This window comes from Vombatus ursinus, unplaced genomic scaffold (genome assembly GCF_900497805.2).
Source record: "Vombatus ursinus unplaced genomic scaffold, bare-nosed wombat genome assembly UNPS02014863.1, whole genome shotgun sequence".
In the NCBI taxonomy this organism is placed as follows: domain Eukaryota; kingdom Metazoa; phylum Chordata; class Mammalia; order Diprotodontia; family Vombatidae; genus Vombatus; species Vombatus ursinus.
The window spans coordinates 11,750,870-11,774,843 of NW_020954641.1; the positions used below are offsets into that span (position 1 = coordinate 11,750,870).

General features: G+C 42.1%; 1 protein-coding gene across 1 annotated transcript in view; it reads left to right on the plus strand.

Annotated features, from left to right (window-relative positions):
- Window positions 1-23,974, plus strand: part of SLIT3 (slit guidance ligand 3) — a 722,516-nt gene that overhangs the window by 637,879 nt on the left and 60,663 nt on the right. Inside the window, exons 18-20 of the mRNA XM_027841688.1 lie at window positions 14,797-14,865; window positions 16,622-16,693; window positions 17,528-17,599. Of these exons, the coding sequence (XP_027697489.1) occupies window positions 14,797-14,865; window positions 16,622-16,693; window positions 17,528-17,599 (213 nt within the window). The remainder of the gene's footprint in view (window positions 1-14,796; window positions 14,866-16,621; window positions 16,694-17,527; window positions 17,600-23,974) is intronic.

A 23,974-nucleotide genomic window follows, 5' to 3' on the forward strand; every position in this document is an offset into this window, starting at 1 on the left:
TGGAAGGAGACAAGCAAGGGGAGTAGGTGCCCGTGAAAGGGGAAACAGTCAGGTCTGAACAAGCTACAAGCATGGTGGTCTCAGCCTTGGGGTCATCTATAAGATTCCAGACCAATGATTCCTGACTCAGGTTCTCTCTAGTTTTTACTCCAAGCCATCTCTAGTTATCTTGGGGACTGTTGCCAAACACCCAAACAAAATTAATTTTAATTCACTTTAATTTCAAAAACAAACATATACAATACTTTTCTGGAGGCAGCCAAGGGAGGAGCAGGAAACATCACAGAATCTAACTAGCCTCAGTTGAGTATTCAGATTCCAAACAGGTTCCGTTTTATCTGGAAGCAGTATTCACCAAATGCCAATTTGGTATCCCTCTTTTCCTTAACTATATGTGTCTTTTCTCTCTATATTTCTGCTCCAGGAGTCAAGTTTAGTCAAGACATTTTTTGAGTACTGTATGCCAGGTCCTAGACAAGGCAATAAAGGGGATAAAGAAGACATTAAAAAAAAAGTGCCAGGCCTGGAGTCAGGAAGGCTCCTCTTTGTGAGTTCAAATTAAGCCTCAGACACCAAATGTGTGACCCTGGACAGGTCACTTAACTTTGCTTGCCTCAGTTTCCTTATCTGTAAGATGAGCTGGAGAAGGAAATGGCAAACCACTCCAGTATCTTTGCCAAGAAAACCCCAAATGGGGTCACAAAGATTCAGATACAACTGAAAAATGAAAAAGAAAAGCAACAAAGATCAATCCCTTTCCTTGAGGAGATGGTAGTCTTAATGAAAAAGCAAAACTTATATACATGAATGCTCAATCTGTAGTAATAGGACCTAAGTTGAAATCCTGGCTTTGATGCTTACTGTCTACATGGCCTTAGGCAAATCATTTAGCTTCCCTGGGCTTCAGTTTCCTGGCTCTGCTACTAACAACCTATGTGACCTTAAACAAATTAACTCTGCCTCTCCAGGCTCCAATTTCCTCAAATAAAAAATGAAGAGTTTGAACTAGATGCTCTCTGAGGTTCCTTCCAATTCTAGACCTTTGAGTTTTTTATCTTAATCTGCAGTGGAAAAATTTGCAAACAATATTATAGTAGCTAATCTAATGGGGGTACAGACCATTAAGTGCTGTAGGAGCTCAGAGAGCAGAGAGACCATTACTGGCTATACACCACTGCCAACTCTCTAGGCCTCAGTTGTTTCATCTGGAAAATAAAGAAGTTGGATTACATGATCTCTAAGGTCCTCCAACCCTGACATGATGTTATTGTAGGACCCTAGGAGGAAAACTTGAGTCAATATAAAAAAATTCTAAGAGATGTGTAAGAGAAAGTGGATCAGAAAGACTTCATGGAAGGAGAACCTGAGTTATCCCTTGAAAAGGGATATGGGCCTTGAAGAGGCAGAGAGGAAGCAGCATCCCAAGTAGAATAATAAATATGACTTAGATTACAAAGAATGAATGTGCTGTGTGCTCAAGGGAAGGAGGTGGCAGCTAAATGGCGGGCCTGGAGTCAGGAAGACTCCTCTTTGTGAATTCAAATCTAGCCTTAGATACTTACTAGCTGTATGACCTTGGGCAAGTCACTTAACCCTGTTGGCCTCAGTTTCCTTATCTGTAAAATGAGCTGGAGAAAGAAATGGCAAACCACTCTAGTATCTTTGCCAAGAAAACCCCAAATGGAGTCATGAAGAGTCAGACACAACTGAAAAATGATGGAACAAGGGAAGGAGATTAACCCCTTAGCAGAGGAAGGAGCTTTATTTTGAAAACTAAGATCGTAAATGTAGAGCTGAGGACTTTAAGAGGTCATTTAGTCTCAGCTTCTTCGTTTTGCCACTGAAGAAACTGAGGCCCAAAGAGGTAGAGGGACTACTTACTCAAGGGTACAAAGGTTGTCGGTGGCAAAGCCAGGATCTGAACCAGAATGCAATGACTACGAAGCCACTCTTCCGCACTAAGGTGCTGGATTGGGTCCGGGTTAAGTCAGTGAGTTAGAAAAATTCCAGAGCTGAGAAGAATTACAGAGATGATCTAATCAAATCCCCTTCATTTTCTGGATGAAGAAACTGATATCCACAGCAGGGAAGTGACTTGTCCTTGTCCCACTGGGGTCCAGGCTAGAACCCAGGTCTCTACTCTTGGTCTAATGTTCTTCTGCTTGATGTCTCAGCTTCCTTTAAAGGAATAAATGAAAATTTTAGTAGAGGACAGTTCAGATCATTGATCTAGAAGTAGAAGGGACATCAGAGTCCAACCATATCTTTTTGCAAATGAGGAAACTGAGGCCCAGGAAGGTTAAGCAACTTGTCCAAAGTCACACGGGTTTGAACCCAAGTCCTTGACTGATAAGCCAGGGCCATCTCCATTGTACTACTCCGTCTTCCTCTGGGTTTGTCTGTTTTTTTCCCGTTGTTTTCCCATTGCTTTCCCAAGCATTCTAACTTGGAGACTGGATGAACTAAGACTCTCCAGTATGATGAAGCAGTATATACATCCAGATGCTCTGGGCTATGGTCCCTTCATACCAGTTTCTACACCTGCCCATGTCCTTGGAGAGAACTCCCTTTGGGTCTAATGAATGAGAGTTTTCTCTCCCCCATCGATGATATGAAGCAGGAGTAACTTCCTTAGACCCCTAGATCTGTATAAGCATGGGCTGAGGGGAGTAGGAGAACGGTATGTAACTGATCCATTTAGTTTCTGGGAACAAATCCCTGCCTTGTGTGTAATGACTGGAAATGACTGCCAAGGGTAGGCATTAGTGAGACTAGATAATCAGTCAAGCAATAAAAAGTATTTATTGAGTACTTACACTGTATGTGGCATTATGCTAGGTTATTGTCAGAGATGCCCAGAAGTGTTCAATGGAATCTTGATTCTATTCAACAAACATTTGTTAAGCTCCTATCACATGCAAGGAGCTGGTGACACAAGGACAAAAAACACCAAAAAACCAGTCCTTGCCCTCAAGGATCTTACATTTTACCGGGGGGCAGGGAAGAATACAATATGTACACAAGTAAATACCTAGAAATGAAACATAATTTCACGAGGGAAGGGAAAATAACTGGGGGAATTAGGAAAAGCTTCATGTAGGAGATACGGTACTTGAGCTCTGCTTTCCAGCAAGCCAGGGAATCTACAAGGCAGAGATGAGGGGGGAGTGTGTTCCAGACATGGGAGACATCTGTGCAAAGTCACAGAGGCTGGAGATCCCATGTCCCATACAGGGAATAGCTAGTAACCCAGATTGGCTGAAATGGAGAATGTATGAAGGGGAGTGACATAAAGATTGTAAAAGTAGGCAGGAGACAGACTGTGAAAGACTTTAAGTGCTAGGCCCCAAAATTGCTAGTTGGGGAGCCAGACTATTTGTACATGAAAAGATCCCTACAACGTAAGACATGAAGTAAGTAATATAAAGACTATATGCTATATATTGTGGGAATAAAGATGAATGGAAACTCCACCCATCTTAACTCCCTAAGAAGGCAATGGAGAGAACATAACTCTGTTTGTCCTACTCCAATCAGATCACCTGGATATTCCACCTGGTGGCTTGACCACCCTAGAGATTTTCCCAACTTCCTTAATGGGGTTTGAGTTTTTAAATTTGGGATTTTTAAAATCTATAAATGGACATGTACCAGGGCCTACACTTAAACAGGAAGAAACAAACCCAAATTTGATCCCTTGGTTGAGATCTGATCATCCTGAGACACATTTGCTGCGTACCTATTGGCTGGGTTAATACTGCCCTGAAAGATTTGACTTGTTAACCAGACAAGAATCCTACACCCCTACAAGCCATGAAGTCCAGGAGCTCAAGAGACCATGGGCATAAGGGGAAGACAGCCATTGAATCATTTGTTTTCCTTTTGTCAAGGCTAATTGGTCAGAATTATACCACTAGACTAGAGGGATTATTATTTTATTGAAATCTGGTATGAATACATTGGTTCTCAACCACCACATACATATTTAGATACATGTGTGGCACATGTAGAGAACCTCATTGAGTGGCTCTATCATGAGACACTTCCAGAGATGACAAGTTATTAATAGCTGCCCCATGGAAGTATCTGTGGAGAGCTACAGGGTGGTAATAATAATCACTAGAATTTATATAGCTCTTTCAGAATTGCAAAACACTGCACGTACCTCACAACCTTTTGAAGTAGGTGCTATTATTATCTCCATTTTACAAATAAGGAAACTGAGGCACTGAGAGGTTATGTGACTCACCTATGATGACATAGCTTGCAATTGTCCAAGACGGAATTCGAATTTGAGTCTTCCTGACTCCAAGTCCAGTGTTCTAAGCACAGAGAGGTTGGAGACCTGGAGCATTCCTTGTAGGAATCGTGGATAGACACTCAGGGAGTACACTGCTATCTTTCCACCCCAGAATCACAGACTTTTAGAATCTCAGAGTGGAAAGGGACTTTCAAGGTCTTGTTGTCAGTCTCTATGTTAACAGGAATCCCCTTTATAGCTTCCCTGACAAGTACCATCCCACTTCCACTCAAAGACCTCCAGTGATGGAAACCCTGCAGACAATTTATGTCAAAATAGTTCTGGTTGTTAGGAGTTGTTCTTTACATCAAGGCAAAAAGCAACCTCTCTGTTCTTAGTTTTGCCCCTGAGGCCAAGAAGAGCAAGTCTGATGTTTCCTCTTCATCACAGTCCTTCAGATCCTTGAAAGCAGTGATCATGTCCCTTCGAAGTGTCCTTCTCTCTAGAGGAAACAGCCTCAGTTCTTTCATCCGAACCTCAAATAGTTCGTTCTATAATCCTCTTACCATCCTAGTCACCTTCCTTTGGACTTTCTCCATTTTGTCAATATCCTCTCTGAAAGGCAGCATCCCAAACCAGACAGTGTTCTAGGTTGGGTCTGAACGGGGTAGAGGACAATAGCTGGTCGGTCACTCAACAAGTGTTTATTATGTACTTACTGTGTGTTGCCTGGTACTGTACTAGCACTGGGGATAGAAAGGTAAAAACATAGTCCCTGCCCTTCAGAAGCTCCCGTTCTAACAAGGTAGACAACATGCGAATGCCTATATACATGCAAGATAGATATAGAGATATAGATACATATATAGCTAGCTATACGCAAAGATAGATAGATAGATAGATAGATAGATAGATAGATAGATAGATAGATAGATAGATGTGTGTCTGTGTATGATATAAATTGAAGGTAATCTCAGAGGAAGGGGAAGTTACTAGTAGCAAAGGGGCACCAGGAAAGACCTTTGAAGAAGGTAGTATTTGAATCGAACCTAGATGGAGGCCAGCTACAATAGCAGTATGATCTTCTTCATTCTGGGCATAAAATGTCTAGAGCTGTAGATATCACCAATTAGGATGTATTAAGTGTTTACTATGTGCCAGACACTGTGCTACACATTGAGGAGACAAAGAAAAAGAAAAAAAAATGGTCCCCCTCAAGGAACTTCTATTCTAATGAGGAAAGATGTATACAAATAGATGTAAATAACACATACAAAGCAGATCAAGGAGTGAGGGTGGGGGCTATAGTAAGTCCAGCTATGGGTGCAGTCATACCAAGAACAGGGGCAGCCTGTACCCCAGGAAGTCCAGCCATCACTCGGCTTTATGAGGTTGTAGGCAAGTGAGATGGGTGCCGAGAGAAAAAGTTCATGGAGATGTGATCCTAGTATGGGAGAAAGGCAGAGGGGAAGGTGGGTTTAAGAGTTGCTTATAGTGGCATGTGCCAGGAGAGGACTCTCGTTGAAAGAAAGTATGTTCTTACCATCCCCCGTTTGCCCAATGTCAGTTACAGCTCTGACCATGTCAATAAGTGCAATCTAGATTGAATTAGCTTTTTTGGCTGTTCTGTCACACTTTTGGCTTATATTGAGCTCCACTAAATGCCAAAGCTTTTCACATTCGTTACTGGTTCACTGCTAGGGCTGTTGTTCCCGTCTGGACCTAGATCCCTTCCCCTCAGTGGCCCCATCCCATCCTAAGCCTTGGTCATCTATTGTGGCAACAACATCTGACAACATTTCTCTGACAAGACAAGATCAGGCCCAGAGTGACAGAGGTTGGAAACAGCGCAGAGCAGTCTCAGAAGAAGCCCCTTTTCTTACTCCTCTGCTTTGGTGAAAACAGGAACACAGGACACAGCAGGCAAAGCTGCTGCTTTTGTTTCCTGAGAATCCAGGGCCAAGAAGAAATGTAGGTGTCAGAGAACGTGCAAAGGGAGGAAAGAGAATGCAACTGGCAGCAGTGCCTCATCTACAGAAGCTTTATGTCCCTTTTCCCACCCCCCAAGCCCCTCCCCTCAACACACACACTGCTTGCCCTCTCCAGGCAATGTCAGTGAGGTTATGGGCAGGGGCAGGGGGGAATAATAATTCAGGGACCTAGCCGAAATACTCCAGACTGACTTCATCACAGATTTTGTGGACCCTTTCCTAGTGTCCTTCTGCTGTTGCCACTGACACTAAGTCTCTGATGGAAATGTGGATCCTTTCATGGGAGGCAGGCCTGGCCGTGCCCTCCCCATCAGCACACGGCAGGGTGAATTGTCCTTTCTGTAACATAAAGGAGAGAAGCCACTGAGCCAAAAGCTTCTATGGAGCTGGCCCCCGGTCTGGAGAGACTTGGTAGTCAGCCCCACAGGCTGTGGGATGTGGGAGATGGAGAAGGAGAAATCCTTTCCTGGAGGGATTTTTCAAATTTTCCTGCAAGGGAAGATGTGAGCTTTTGGCTAGAGCTAAAACAGCATTTAAATTAGGGCTGATTTAAATCTGATCTGTTAGAAATGCTTTGGCAGGACAGAAGGCCAAACAGAGCCAGAGTGTAGGGCATCTTAATAGAATTCCAAAAGCCAACTCCTGGCAAGAGCTAGCTTTAGTATCCCATGTTCTTTTGTGCTTTTCTTCTTTTCTACAGACCAGTGTCTACTTTTGAAAAGTAAAGTCTCTTGATCCCTCTTCTCTTAAGTTATTCTTCCAAGGCCATTTCCCAGGGATCCAAAGAAAATTTTTGGCCTTAGCTTCGTTTTTTCATTCAGCACCATCTGATCTAAACCAGGACCAGGATCCATGCAGACAAGAGCCCTAGGTATCTGGTAGCCAGAAGCACTCAGATCGAATTGTACAGTCTCCATGGGCCTCATTTTGCCGTCTGAAAAAATGGGAGTAATATTGTCTGTGCTTCTATCTAAAGCATGGATGACATTCCCTGGGGCTACCCTTGTTTTTCTGTTTCTTCTTGTTTTTCTACAAGCAGTGATCCCCAGTGTAAGAAATGAGACAGTTGAAAGTGAGAACAAGGAAATCAATGTTGCAGGCAAAGAAAAAAGGTGTTAAACAATATGGAGCAGTAGCAGCCTAGATGATTCCCTTCTCTTGTCTGTTAAGAATTCTGTCAGTGACACTACTTTGATGGATGGATGATCTCATGGGGGCAGGGTCCTTCTTTCAACAGTACAGGTCACATCCATCCTTGCCCATGACTTCTTTAAGCACCATCAGTAAATTGAAAATAAGCACTTGTGGAGAACGGTTTCTACGATGCCACAGTCTGGACACATGAAGATAACCAGCTATGGACACTGAGACCTGATCATTTACTGTCACAGGACCAAGGGCGGAATGCCCCTCTGGTGTTTATTCCTATTCTCTGGATATCAGTGATGCTTTATATGTGATAATGGAGAGCCAGGTGGCACAGTGGATAGAGTGCCAGGCCTGGAGTCAGGACGACTCATCTTCCTGAGTTCAAATCTAATCTCAGACACTTACTAGCTGTGTAACTCTGGGCAAGTAATTTAACCCTGTTTGCCTCAGTTTCCTCATCTGTAAAATGAGCTGGAAAAGGAAATGGCAAACCACTCCAGTATCTCTGCCAAGAAAACCCCAAATGGGGTCATGAAGAGTCAGACACAACTGAAAAATTACTTAACAACAACAACATATGTGATGATGTCAAATCCTACTCAGGTCACTACCCCATATAGTTAAGCCTCAGAGACTTTTGCAGATGTCCAGAACACAGAGAGGCAAAGTTCAAAAATGAACTAACTGGATGGTCAACTAAAAGACATCTCTTGAGAAGAAAATACTGTGTGAAATTAGATTGACCCTAAGAGGAATAAGACATGGCACCTGTCCTCAAGAAGCTTATAATCTAGCTGTGAAGTTAGGAGATTTTATATATACAAACACATATATTCATATATATGTGTGTGTCTGTGTGTGTGTCTGTGTGTGTAATAAATTTCATTCAACAGGCATTGATAAAGCTCCTACTGTGTTAGGTTCTGGAGATACAAAGATAAAAACAAAACAGCCCCCGCCCTTGAGAAGCTGATGCTGTATTAACCAAGAGATGATGGTTGATATGCCAAATGAAAGGTATTCACATTAAGTGTTATAGGGGAAAGATTATTGGACTAAGAGTCAGAAGCCCTGGATTGTAGTTCCATTTCTTCCAATAACTAACTAGGTGACATTAACTAACCTTGGACATGTCATTATTCCATTTCTCCACACCTCATTCTCATTTGTAAAATGAGAGAATTGGACCAGATGATTCCTGTGATTCTTTCCAATTCTAACACCTCTCACTTCTGTGCATTCAGAGAAGGATGAGATCACCGTGGGTGGGTTCAAACTCGGCTTGATAATGATGACACTTGACATTATAGAAAGAGTATTGGATTAGGAGATGGAGACTTGTGTTTGGGCCCTGACTTGGCTATTAGCTAGCTGAATTAGATAAGTGAGCTATTTCCAAGGCTTCTTCCAACTCTCACAGTTTATGAGCTATGACTTCTGACATCTGATGGGTAGGACTTGGCTAGGTGGAGATGGGGTGGGGGGACTTACAGGGTACAGTGAAGGGAGGCTATTCCAGGCAAAAGAGGCTCTGTTTATTCAGGAGGACATAAGTTGACCCAGCCACCTTAAGAGAAGATCAGACATCAAAGCACTGAGAGGAGTTCTGTGTGCCCTTCAGAATGGAATGGTTTCCATGATTTCTTTATGAGATGGAATAAAAATAGAAGGAGGAAGTCAGTGAGATTGCTCTTCCAGTCCTTTCTCATCTCCCCCATTTCATGCTAGTGGTACAGCAGCAATGCAGACAAGGTCTTGGGTCTTTGCTTTGTTCCCCCATTGGTCATAAGTAGTCATTTGCAATGTTTATGGCAGGATATGGAAACAAAGGCATTGTGGTACAGAAACAGAGAGCCCTGGTTCTGCAGTCAGGAGACCTAGGTCCAAATCCCGCATGTAACACTTTTCATCAGCGTTACATTGGACAAATCACTTAAGTTCCCTAGAACTCAGTTTCCTCATTTGTAGAATGGAGGGGTTGGACCTTACAGGCCCCCTCCTGCTTCAGATCCATGATTCTTCCATCCTGTGAATTCAAGTGCCCTAAAACCCAAGAATTGTGTGACCTAAGACTCTACCATCATTGATGACAAATAACCAAACTTCGGACACAGATGCCTGTGTAATTACCTTTGTCCAGAGAAGCAGGAATGGGGTCAGGAAGACCTAGATTTATATCCTGCCTTGGATACTTACAAGCTGTGTGGCCATAGATAAGTGACTTCATTTCTCAGAGCCTCAGTTTGCTTAGCTTTATGTAAGGAACTTGTGATTTCATTGGTTAAGAAAATTCCCAGGGGGAGGAAACTCATCCTGTTAATGTCAATTGGCATCTTTTCTACACCTCATACTTTTAGAGCGTTCCTTAGAGAACTGAGAGGTTAAAGCCTCGCACAGTGTGACACAGCAAGTATGGATCAGACATAGGACTTTGTCCCAGTCCTGCTGGCTTCCAAGCCAGCTCTCTATCTATGTAATAGTAATAATACCTTTAATACCTGCCTCTCAGGGCTGTTGTGATGATCAAATGAGCTAATAAATGTAAAGCACTTTGCACACACAAGGGTGCTATACAAATGTCAGTTGTTCCTAGCATCTAACAACAAATTCAACAAAGCGCTTTCCATTTGTGGTCATGACTGTTGCTATGGTTAAGCATAATCAGAGGTCTAGGCTTCCCTGGACTCTAGCGTCCTGCCCTGATTGGACACTTCTGAGATGAAAAAGAACATGCCAAATGTCCTTTTGACACACCTATACCCCATTTTTAAAAAATTAAGTAAAAAGTTTATTGTTTTCATTTTTTTTAACATTGCTGTTATTTCTCAGTGACCCCTCCCTGAACCCAGAAGGAAGGAAAGAAACAAGCATTTATCAAGTGTATGCTAAGTGCTTTCCAAATATTGTGTTTTGAGTGACAGCTAGGTGGCGCAGTGGATAGAGCACCGGCCCTGGAGTTGGGAGGACCTGAGTTCAAATTTGGCCTCAGACACATAAGGCTTACTAGCTGTGTGACTCTGAACAAGTTGATTAACCCCATTTGCCTCGGTAAAAAAAAAAAAGAAACAAAACAAAAAAAACAAATATTATGTTTTGATCCTCACAACAACCCTGGAGGTAGGTGCTATTATTATCCCCATTTTACAGGTAAGGAAATTCAGATGTGAAATGACTTGCCCAAGGTCACACAACTAGTAAGTGTCTGAGGTCAAATTTGAACTCGGATCTTCCTAACTTTAGTCCCAGTGCTTTATCCACATCACCACCTAGAAGTAGAACTGTCCCTTGCAATAAAGTACAACTAAGCAAAATAAATCAGCCTTCTTGCCCATGTTTAAGAATATATTCCTCATCCTATGTCTAGAGCAGACCACCTCTGTGAAATACTGTCCGGACTAACACTGAAGTCCCTGGGACACTAAGACAGAAGGGTCCAGCTAATCTGTTCCAAATTGAGTGTCTGTGAATCACATAGCATCCTATAGTCGTGAATTAACCACTTAAATTACATGTAAACCTGTTTTGGGCATTTCAAGACATTACCCCCAAGCAGTGATAGTTTGTAAGTGATGAAAAGAGAAAGGAAGAAGGAGTAGGAGAAGGGTAATTTTGGAGTCAAACTTGAGTCTTCCTTCTCTCTCACCCCATATATCTGTTTTCCAAGTCCTGTTGACTCTACCATATACAACATGTCTCATAATTATTCTCCTTGTTTCCATTCTCTCCCTTTTCTAATCTTCCAAATTAATATTACTAAAACACAAGCTTGAACATGTTGCTCTCCTGCTAAAAAACCTTTGGTGTCTCTCCTTTGCCTCCAAGATAAATTCCTCAGCCTTGCATTTATAACCCTCCATCATCTGATTCCAGCCTACCTTTCCAAATTTTTTGTGTATTATGACTACTATTCCCCTTCATCTATCCTATCATCCAACCACTCTGGCCCACCAGGTTTTACCTGAGCTGGATATCCAATCTCTTACCTACATACAAGCTGTCTCCCACATGTGGCATCTACTCTATGCTCATCTCTGCTTCTTAGACTCACTAGCTTCCTTCAAAGCTCAGCTCAGAGGTCACCTGGTCCTACATGAAGGCTTTGCTAATCCCCTGGAATCAGTGTTCACTGTCTCTCCTTCCCTGAATTATCTTGTATCTGTTTGCATGCTGTGTCCCCAGTAGGATGTAATCTCCTCAAAACTGGGAGTGTTTTCATTTTTATTTTAATAAAGATCCCAATATGGTTCCTTGAAAATATTAGGTTCTTAATAAATGTTTTCTGCCCTGAACTGAGTAAAGGAACAGTTGAGGAAAAGAATGGATGGAGAGAAAAAAGTATACGTGTGTTTGTGGCTGAGTCTGAGGGTGTGTTCAATCACTTTCTATCTGATCCAGACTTCTTAGTAGTATTTCTCTTGGGGCTAATTAGTCTACCTGAGTGAAGTGCACCCTCAGCTTGCTCCTTACCACCCACCTGGCTCATTTATCCTACTGATGCCTTCCTTCACCTGATACCCTGCATCTAAGTACCTTCCCTCCTCCAAGTTGCCATGTGCAGAATTCCTAAAACCCCATTTCCCACATAAAGTTTTATCTACCTAACTGGAAGAATTCAATAGCAAAGTCCCCCAGTTGCACTCCCCCCCAGACCAGCCCCATTCCCACAGCTTTCAGCTCTGTACTCTGCAAACCACCAAAAACTCAGGCACCCAGAGTTACAAAGAGGGTGCAAACATTTCAGTCAGTCTATATTCCAAGCAACAGCTCAATATGTGTACCACTGACCGTGTATCATTTCAGTTCTTTTTTTAACATGTAGAAAAGTTTATTTTTAAACCAGCATTTAATTAGGAGCTAAAATAGTCAGCTAGTCAACTAGCATTTATTAAGCACTTATTGTTTGCAAAACACTATGCTAAGCACTGGGAATACAAATGTGAGTAGGAAGAAAGTCCCTTCCCTCAAAGAGGCTAAGTTCTAACGGAGGAGGGCAGCACAGGGGTTTGGGGGAGAGACAACAGTACTACATGGGGGATGGTAGAAGAAGTCTGACGTTCTGTCTGGAGAGCAATGAGACGTGATTGACCTGCGTGCCCTCCTTAAATGAAGGTTCCATCCAATAAATGAAGGAACCATCCAATCAGAGGAGATGCCGTAGGGATGCAGGGTACTTCCAAAATGTGAGTTCCAGGGCTGGGGTGAGGCTTCATTCAGTATGGTAGAGAAAGTCCAGAGTACAGCACGGAAATTAATTCGGCGTGGACTACACGTCGCTGTTGAGTCATCTTCAGTCATGTCCGACTCTTTGTAACCCCATTTGGGGCTTCCTTGGCAAAGATACTGGAGTGGTTTGCCATTTCCTTCTCCAGCTCATTTTACAAATGAGGAAACTGAGGTTTCCTTAGGGTTAAGGAAAGGGTTAACTGGATTAAGTGACTTTCCCAGGGTCACACAGCTAGTCAGTATCTGAGGCTGGATTTGAACTCCAGTCTTACTGACTCCAGGCCTAGTGCTCTATGCTCTGTGTCACCTAGCTATCCCATGTCCTGTATATTAACAAAGAAAAAGATAGAAAACAATATTGTTGCAACATTCTACAATTAATTTAACAAACACTCCTTGAGTACCTTCTACTTGCAAGATATTGTACTATGGGGGCAGCTAGGTGGGGCAGTGGATAGAGCACCGGCCCTGGATTCAGGAGGACCTGAGTTCAAACCTCAGACACATGACACTTACTAGCTATGTAACCCTAGGCAAGTCACTTAACCCCATTGCCTACCCAAAAAAAAAAAAATTTAAAAAAAAAGATCTTGTACTATGTGTTGGGGAGTAGGGTTTGGGGAAGAAGGATAAAGAAAAATAAGACACAGGATAGTATCCTGTTGGCAGCAAGAACCCCAAGGTACATGATAGAAAGAGGCATAGTTCAACAACAGGAAAATAAGTTTCTTTCGAGGCTCAGCTCAGGTGTTACCTTCTATACAGTTAGGTGGGGTAGCAGAAAAAGCACTGGGCCTAGAGTCAGGAAGACCTGAGTTCAGAGGCTCAGATACTTACTAGCAGTGTGACACTGGGCAAATCACTTAACCTCTGCCTCAGTTTCCTCATCTGTAAAATAGGAATACTAATAGTACCTATCTCACAGGGTTGTTGTGAAGATCAAATAAGATGACATATGTAATGATATATGTAAAAGGGCTTTACAAATCTCAAAATGCTATTATTATCATTATCTATGACTTTTATGACTTTATAGATTCCACTGGTGCCTTCCTCCCTTGGTCTTTGCCTTCCCAGGCTGAAGAAGCCTAGTCTTTTTTACCTGTCTTCATAATTGGTCTTCCTTCCCTTTAATATGGCTGCTTGCTTTGGTCACCAGCCACCAACAGTGATAAGAAGGAACACTGGCTTTGGAGATGAATAACCCAAGTTCAAATCCTGATTCTGGCAGGAATTTGACCTGTGTCATCTTAGCCAAGTAACAACGTGGGCCTCTGTTTCCTCACCTGGAAAACCAGGGAGTTGAAATAGATTGCCTCAAAGGTTACTTCCAGCTCTAAAGCTCTGATCTGATGGTTCTGTTCTTTCTTTCCCTGGAGCACTGGGAGCTGGTACCCATATCAGTCCATGACTGCCTCCCTGCAGGTAGGGAGGTAGGGAGGGTAGGGGACGGCATGTGAAGCAGGGGCAGAGTTGTGATTTCCTCATGGTGGGAAACTGCCTGTGTGCACACTCCTTCCATTAGCACAGATCTGCAATTCTTCCGTCACTTAGACAATAACCTCGAGCAATAACCTGGGCACCAAGACATTAAGTGACTTGGAGTCACATGGTTAGTATGTGTCAGAGGCAAGACTTGAACCCAGATCTTCCTGACTCTAAATCTAGTCTTCTGTTCACTATGCCACACAGTCTTTTACAGCAACCATGTTCCGGATTTGGAATGTATAGTAATTTCAGCTAACAGTAAGAGGGACATTTTAAAAATCTTTTTTTTCCCTTCCAAATGTGTACTGTATGCCCTTGAATACTAAATGATTGTCCCTGGAAGGAAGGATAGCAATTCTTTCCAACTTTCACAGCTGAGCTTTGCAAGCTAATCCTGGGCGACCCAGGTTAGCACTGCTTGAAGTAGGGGCCCTGAAAAAACGGAACTTGTATGTTCCTCTGTGAAAAGAAACAACCTTGGGCTCAAAAAGTAGAAGTCTTTTTTCCCCCTTCTTCCCATAAATCTTGCCTCCTCGCCTTATTTCCATCCATTATGCATGGGGAACAGAGCCTCATCTCTCAGGAGTCCTTGCCTGAAAAGAGTGTGTGTGTGTGTGTGTGTGTGTGTGTGTGTGTGTGTGTGTGTGTGTGTGTGTGTGTGTGTCTGATTTGTTTCCCTTCACTCTGTCTTTTTTTTTTTACCAGGTACCTGGAAGGAAACCATTTAACAACTGTACCCAAAGAGCTATCCGGCCTCAGACACCTGACACTGATGTAAGGAGCCTGGGGCTGGGTGGAAACTACATGAGATACTTATTTTTGCCCCTGCACTGGGAGGTTAGCTCAGTGGACCCCATGCTTAGAGTGATGGAGAGAGCCACAGAGTTTTGCCCCTGTTTCACCGTAAGGGACCAGGACCAGTTACACACCAGCAGGACTTGGCAGGTTTAAAATTCCTTAACACTTTGATAGTATATGTACTCCTGCTCCTCTTCCCCTTCCCTAATCCTAAGCACATAGTCTAAAATGAGCTGGAAGAGGTACATGAGGGTCTGTCTTTAACTGAGTTTCCTCCCTCAGTAAAGTAACCAGCCCTGGCATGCTTCTCTGTAAATATGCAAAACTCTTTGAGTGAAGACCTGGGCTGCCCTGTACTAAGGCAGACAGAGCTGGGTTGGTTTGGTGTGCAGTACTGGGGAGAGGTAAAATCCATACGCTCATTCTGGTAGTTATTACTAAATATTCTTGGGGCCTCTTCAACCTCCAATGGCCCCAACAAAAATAGGACCTGTGTAGGTCAGTCAGCTTAAGGTGGAAGGAGAGTACTCTTTGGCCAGGGCTCTTAGCAGATGGCAAATGAGAGCCCATCTTCCCGCCCCCACCCCCATGAAATGACCTGTGAAGGAATGAGTGACTGGGAAGTTAGACCTGGAAAGAATCAATCATTCAGCACAAATCAATCAATCATTTAATGAGCCCCCACTATGTGTCAGGAACTCTGCTAGGCACTGGGGACATTAATATGAAGAATTAAATAAACCCACCTTCAAGAGACTCACATTCTAAAGGCGGAGACATCAAGTTTGGATGTGTGTATGTGTGTATATATATATATATATATATATATATATATATATATATATATAGTATATGTGTGTGTGTATTTGTTTGTGTATACATATATATCTATGCATGTATAAATCATACATACATACATCAGCTAGGTGGAACAGTGGATAGAGTGCCAGGTCTGGAGTCAGGGAGACTCATCTTCCTGAGTTCAAATCTGGCCTCAGACATTTACTAGCTGTGTGACCCTAGGCAAGTCACTTAACTCAGTTTGCCTCAATTTCTTTATCTGTAAAATGAATTGGAGAAGGAAATGGCAAACCACTCCAGTGTCTTTGCCAAGAAAACCACAAATGGGGTCACAGAGTCAGACACAACTGAAACCTCGAAACAACGACAAAATATGTATATATACTTGTTGTCTCCCCCGTTAGAATGCATGTTCCTTAAGGGCATATATATTTAAATATATTCGTGTTTTTCTTATTCGTGATTTGCTTATCATATGTATATATATATATATGTAAAACAAATAAATATAATGAGAATAAATACAAGTACATACAAAGTAGTTCAAAACAAAGCAGTTTGGGAGGGCACTGACAACTGAGGGGAGCAGGAAGGGTTTCAAGCTAAAGGTGAAGGATTAACCCACTTGTTCTTTAATGAGGCCTGGCTCCCAGCTCAGGCTTGCATCTTGCCTCTGAATATCCCCTACAGAGGACCTGGAACTCCCTCCCAAACCCACAACTTCACTCTCTGTTAAAGGGAATCTGATGAACTGGGATTTGGGGGCAATTGGAAGGTCCTCAGATAATATGCATGAAGGACATTTGGAAACAGCCTGTAATGAGAACACATGGAGGTGACCTTTGGCTACAGTGAGAAGTGCCCATCAGAAATGACTAGTCCGGAGAACCAAGGGTAGCTGTGATTCTTGTGTTGTGCATTTCTTCTCTAGTGACTTGAGCAATAACAGCATCAGCGTCCTGGCCAATTACACCTTCAGCAATATGACTCAGCTCTCCACACTGTAAGTAGTACAACAAACTAGCATTTGTCACCGAGCCTATGCCCCTTCTTTTCCTGTATTTTCCTCTTAGATCTATGTCTTCTCTTTCCTTTCCCCACAACCCCCACCTACAATGTATAGTAGGCTAATGACCATAGAGCTTAGGCATTTATTCAATATAACTCAACAAGCATGTATTAAGCACTTTCCTTGTGTCAGGCTGAGCAATAGGTGTTAGAGATGCAAACATAAAAAAAAAGAATAGTCCTTGCCCTCAAGAAGCTTACATTCTACCCAGGAAAACAACTAGTACTCAGATACTTGGATCTGTGATCTCTGTGGATATTACCTCCAATGATTTAGAAGAAAACACAACTATGTGGCTACCCAGTCATGGGTATGTCCATGTCCTTGGGGATCCACCCAACATCTGCAGCCCTTCCTCTCTTTTCTCCTGGTATCTCAGGAATATTAGTGGACCCTCTGCCATTTCAATGGAGGTGAGCCTAGACATGTAATCAGCATCAGAGAAAATCAGTAAATATTTGTATTAAGTTTTGTAATTCTTCCTATTTAATTGAGGGGTTTTTTTTCCCACTTGCATTGACTTTCCCTGCCTGATTACACTCTGTTCAAGCCAGTTAGCTTTGTTTTAGGTAGCTTTGCATGTGTTGAGTACACACCACTTGAAGGCAGAGGCAAGTAGTCCCAGAGGCTTACTCAGTAGCAAGGAGGAAACTGACCTGTTGTGCAGCCTTAGTGATGACTAATCCACAAAGTCCATGACTTACGTATGGACAGCCCATGACAAATGAACCAACAGACTGTTAACAATCATGTCTTTTTCTCCCTCAGCATCTTGAGCTACAACCAGCTGCGGTGCATTCCAATCCATGCCTTTAATGGCCTACGGTCTCTTCGGGTGTTGTGAGTATACCCTAGCAGGCTAAGGGGAAGGTTGACATTTGGTTCCATCTGACTGGGTGACTACTAGCCATGGAATAATCTTATTTCATTCTTTACCTTGGTAGTTCAGTATCCTCTGTAAACAAATTGACTATTTTCAGAAAGAGGTGACTCTAGGCTAGTCTAGACCAGCCTAAAGGAAAGAAACTTGTTTCAAAACACAGCTTAGGAGTAGGAAAAAGTTGGGGGGTCACCAGTGGCCATTCTAGCTCTTAATATCAACCACTACCATAATAATAATAATTATTATTATTATTGTATAATATAATTATATATAATTATAATCCTAATATAATAATTATTATTATTATAACTATCATTTACATAGCACTTTAAGGTTTGCAAAACACTTTACAAGTATTATCTCATTTAATCCTCAAAAGAACCCTGAGAGGGAGGTGCCATTATTATCCCTGTTTTACAGGTGATGAAACAAAGATAAGTGACTAACCCAGGGTCACACAGGTAGAAAGTAAATGAGGCAAAATTTGAACTCAGATCTTCCTGACTCCAAGTCAAGGGCTCTATCTACTGGGCCATCCTGAATTCCTATTATTATGATTATTATTTATTATGCCTATTATCATTTCTATGTCTTCTTATCTTAGCTTCATATTGTTAGGAACAGCTTACTGGCACTTCCAAACCTGTTAACTGGATGCCCACTGGAGCCCATGCATGATGACATTAGTGAAATGGATCCCCAGTAGCTGTGCCCATTCAGGGCCCTCCAGATTGATATGATTTATTACAGCCCGCAAAACTCTGGTGTCAGCTACTACTCATGCCACGTGTCATCTGTGTTGTTATTAAAAATCAATTCTCCAAAGGGGAAGAAGTGCCCAGGACTGACAGTGTGCAATCTGTTATTGTCACTTATTTATTATCCACGTTCTCAGGAGAGATTCAGAAAAGAAAACATCAGCAAAACAATTTCCCCATTTCCAGCTTAACACAAAGGAAGAAAAGTACATTTCGTTGGCCAGAGCTGAGCCAGAGTTCTCTCCCTTACTCCCCTTATTTCTGAGCATTCTTCCTCCTTACCAGTTATTCAGGTGGCTCCAGTGCTGTCGGCTGAGCCCCATCAGATGTGGATGGTGTGTGTGTGTGTGTGTGTGTGTGTGTGTTATGCGTGATCTACTTCCATTGCATCCAGGGCACTCTCCTGCCTGTACAGTTTTATTCTCTTGCTCAAGCTTTGGCTGTCTTGTATTCAGTGGACACTAATCCATATGTACATCTTCTCCCCAAGCCAAGATTTTTTAGCAACAGAAAAATATTAGACCTGGGACCTTAGAGATAATCTGACCCAATTTCCTGATATTATAGATGAAGAAACTGAAGCCCAGAGAAAGGAAGTGATTTGCTGAAGGTCCCATAGTATATTAGCACTCGTCATGTCTGACATTATTTTTTTTGTTTGCAAGACAGTTGGGGTTAAGTGACTTGCCCAGGGTCACATAGCTAGTAAGTGTGAAGTGTCTGAGGCCGGATTTGAACTCAGGTCCTCCTGACTCCAGGGTTAGTGCTCTATCCACTGCGCCACCTAGCTTGCCCCCATTGCTGACATTATTAAAGTATCTTAAGGTTTGCACAGAGCTTGATGCAATTTCTCTCATTTGATCCTCACAAAAATTCTGTGAGGTCACTATAGGCGCCCTCCCTCCCATATATATACCCCCACTTTACAGATGAGGAAACTGAAGCTTAGATGAAGTGACTTTCCCACTGAAACCCAGCTAGGAAATATTGGAGGTGGGATTTGAACCAATGGTCATCCATGTGGAACTCCCAGGCCTTTCACTGCAATTCCCTCTTTACCACACTGCCTTGCACATCATGATCAGTATTTTAGTCAGTTTACTCTCAGTGTTGTGAGGCTCTTAGGTGCATTTTAAAATTAAATGTACTTGTTCTTGCCATATGGAGAGGACTGAACCTGTGGTTTCATTGGAAAGTCTCAAACACTCTCTGCCAATGCAGGTAAGCACTTGCCCTGCAACTCATAGTCCAAGGGAGTTACCTAGAACAACAAGAAGCAAAGTGATTGCCCTAGAGTCACAGCCAGTGTGTGTCAGAGGTAGGATTTGAACCCAGGAATTCCTGGCTCTGAAGCCGGCTCTTTATCCACTGTGCCATGCCATCCTTGAGATGAAGTAAATACCCAGAAAGCAGCCCTGTTGGAAATAAAATGTAGGAGGTGGATACGTTGATATTGGCCAGGGAGATATAGGGTAAAAGGTGAAGTGAGGGGGAGGAAATGAATGCTGCTTGTCCAAACCAGCCCCCAAAAGTGTACTCTTAAGGATATCAGAGTCCCTTTGTAATCCTCTTGTCAAGGGACAGGGCTGGTCACTGCCTCAATAACTATACTAGCTGTGATTTCACTTTCTTGGTATGTGAAGTTATGTTTGAAGAGACACCCCGAAGCTTTACTACATGATGACCTAAACGCATCTGCCCCTACCAGCTTCTGGTCAGCATCCCCCTAAAGGCATATTCCTGGGCTAAGATTATATACCATCCCTCACACCTCTTTAGACCTTCCAGCTCTTCACTAGATTTCTGGTTTGTCATACACACAGATGAACTCATAAGCATCTGAGAAATGTCATCCTGGATCATCATGGGCAGCTGGATGGTGCAATGCATAGAGCTGTGTGGCCCTGGGCTATTCACTTCACTTTTCTATTTCCTTATCTTTAAAAGGAAGGCCTCTAAAATCCCTTCCAGCCTTAAAGCGATGATACTATGACCACCATAGTCCATCCACATCAGATTTCTGACTCTTGACTATGATAGGGTTACGGTTACCTTCTATTATACTCTCAAAGATGAGCCTTAACTGAACCCTGACCTTCCCTAACTTGTCCTCAGCAATGCATTGTCAGTCATAAGCAGAGAAAAGGAGGAGGAAGTTCTAAGGACCTGAAAGATTCCCCCTTTGCTTAGAGCCACTCACTCTTGAGGGTGGAGGAGGACACTGCATGGAAGAGAAGAGACGGATGCTGAAGACTTCCCTGAGTGGGCTCTTGCTTTCTTTCTACTTGTTACTTTTTGCTTAGAGCTGGGTTTTCAAAATGCAGGATTTCTTCTTTGGGGAGGGGGGGGGACCAAGAAGAGAGGGAGGTGGCAAGGAGAGGAGAGAATCTGCTGACTGAGCAATTCCAGGCAGCTTTGTGCCCATGAATTACAGTCTGTTACTGTGTAGAAAGTTTACAGGGTTCTCAGCAGCAGAGCTAATATATGGGTGTGTAACCAAGAGAAGTCACAGCACCAAAGCTGCCTTCGGGTCATTCGGTATTTTTAAATTAATACTGCCTGTTCCCCTCCGGGGGCCCAGGTCTCATTTGGAAATGATTAACAGTGTGGCTGAAGTTCATTTGCAAAACAGTGAGGAGCCTTTAAGCCTTCGTCGGGGTAAATGGCATGGAAGGGCTTGCGTGATCCATAAATAATCTGATGAATTGAGGATTGAATGGTTCCTATAAAAGCATTTGGAAGTGTCCCTACCCTGGCCTCTTTCTCCAGCCTTAGACGAAGTAGCTAGGCCCTCCTGGACAGGGAGTGGATACGTGTCCACTGCCACCTACTCCATCATACTAACTTTACCCAAAGATTATTGCCTAGGATGGAAAGTTCTGTGGAAAGCTATTGACTCTGCTGCTTAAGGGGTCCCTTGGAAACTGCATTGTTGAAGAGGCGTGCAGCAAAACCATTGTCTTGATATGATTTTAGAACCCTTTCCAAACCCATCTATTTTTATATGCACTAACTTGTCATAGGTGAAAACCAAATGCAATTTCATATTTGTCCTAAAGAAAAATAGATTGCAAGTTCATTGGATATTGTCATGTTTATAGTTCTACTGTCAAGGCTAATGGTTTGTTTTAACTAAAAACATCCATGCTTTATTAAAGTGATTAGTGCATGGATGGTTGGGGTTTTTTTTTTAATTCATTTCTATAATTGAATGTTCTTACTGATGGTTACTAAGTTTGAAATAAGTTAAAGAGAAAAAAAATCATTAATACCCACTATTACGAACTTTAATCATTATTATAAGTGGTGGGTAGTACTCACCAATAAATGAAAATGTCTTTGAAATTCCATAAATGAATTTCAAACATCTTACTTTTCATGAATATGACCTATGTTCACCCATCACTTGCATAATCAAGGTACATGCATTCTTACTTAAACCACAAACGATTCATCCTTTACAACAGGACTGACTAAAAGACTAATTGATTTAATTTGATTTAAGAATTTGCTAATTGTTCTTCCCTGCTGAGATTTTAGCGCCTGGCTATAAGGTAGTTACATCACATGTGAGTATGAATACATAATCAACTCTCAGATGTTTATACTGATAAAGGGTAAAATAAGTAAGGGGGAAAAACAAGTACCTGTATTATCCAAAAATAATTTCTAGTTCCCTTTCTAATGTGGTCAGAAAGATGCACTCAGACACTGACATGGGTCTGAGTCTTAGGTGCAATCTGACACAAATATCTGGATATCTAGAGTTTTGGGTTCAGTATACCACATCCTAGGAACAACTTTGATAAATTGAAACCCGTACAGAGGAGGGCAACAACCAGGCCTCTGAGAACACACTCTCCAGGGATCCTGGGGAAGAGAAGACTTATGGGTCTCATGGCAGCTATCTTCAGATATCTGAAGGACTGTCACATAGAGAAAGGATTAGATTTGTGCTGGTGGGCATCAAAGAGCAGAAGAAGAAATAACAGTTGAGAATTATAGAGGAGTAATAAACTTTTGTTCAGTGTAAAGACAAATCTAAGAGTGAGGGCTAAGACAGAATGTAATAAGTTTCCCCTGACTGTAGGTATTTAGATAGAGGCCGAATGATCGTTTGCTGGAAACATTGAAAAAGAAAGGTGGACTCAGGTACAGATTGAAATAGATGCCCTCTAAGGTCCTTGCCAATTCTGAGATTCTGTGGTTTTGATATGCATAGAAACTCAGCTATGTGACCAGTCCCAGACCTTTATTGGCTAAGTCCATTATCAGGGCCAGGGAACCAGCTGCAAGGTAGAGGGTGAAACTCTTCATATGTTATTATGGATAATCTACAAAGCAAATAAGTCACTGCATATTGTCAACAATTTGTTTTTTAAGTACCTCACAGCTTTAATCTGAATGTTTAGAAATAAAAGGTCCTCTCGAGAGTTTTCTCTCCAGACTGGACAGCTTGTCCAAACTTAAACCATGTAGTTTGTCACTCAGTTTGTGAGAATACCCAGGTAGGAAGAGATACTGCAATCTCCATTACCACCTGTGTCTCTCTTAATGTCTTCCAACATTGCAGTCAGTACTCCTTCCAGTTGCTAATATAGACTCATATTGAGCTTGAAGGCCACTAAAACCACCAGATGTTTTTACAGAAAAAACTTGTTCTCTAGCTATGTCTCTCTCCTCTTGAATTGGTGAATTTTACAAGTCATATTTATCCCTCTTAAATTTCATCTTTTTGGATATAGTACGATATCAAAACCTTTCAAGATGTTTTTGGATCCTGATTCTAGAATCTGATTTGTTTAACCATCCCTCCTAGCTTTGTGTCTCCTACAAATTTAATAAAATTTTGGCTTGAAGAGTTTCCTGAGTCAGGGAAGGTGTCAGCTGCTAGTATAAACATCAGGGTTTCATATAGGGGTGGCAAGATGGAGTTGAGCCACCTATATACATACACTGCATGGTAGCTTTCTGCCCATTTTGGGGTGCCTAGTGGAATTTGTAGCTTTCAGAAATCTGATGAAATTCAACAAATCTTTACTAAATATTAACTATGTGCAAATTATTGTTTGTCCTAGGTACTTGGGGGAAATTCAAAGATTTAATAAACCCTTGTGGAGTCTATAATCTGGGAGGGGTGGGTATAGACATGCAAATAAATGAACAAAATAGAATGTGAGAGCAACAGCATAGAGACACAGAAAACTATGGAGGTCAGAGGAAGGAAAGATCATCTTTAGGTAAGGGAATTGGTCAGAGCTTCATAAAAGGTATAAAATTTGAGCTGAATCCTGGAGGATGAGTAGAATTTCTTTAATTTCATCTTATTTTGGTTGGTGTATTTTGTTTTATATCACATTCATTTCCAAAGCTACTCCTCCTCTGCCTCTTTGTAAAGCACTTTGCAAACCTTGAAGATATGTACATAAATGTTTCCTAATTATTGTTGTTGTTGCTATGTAACAAAGATTTAAAAATCAATCAATAAATAAACACTTATTAAGCACCTTCTATTGTGTCACGCACAGTACTAAGTGCTGGAGATACAAAAAGGAGGCAAAAGACATTCCCTGC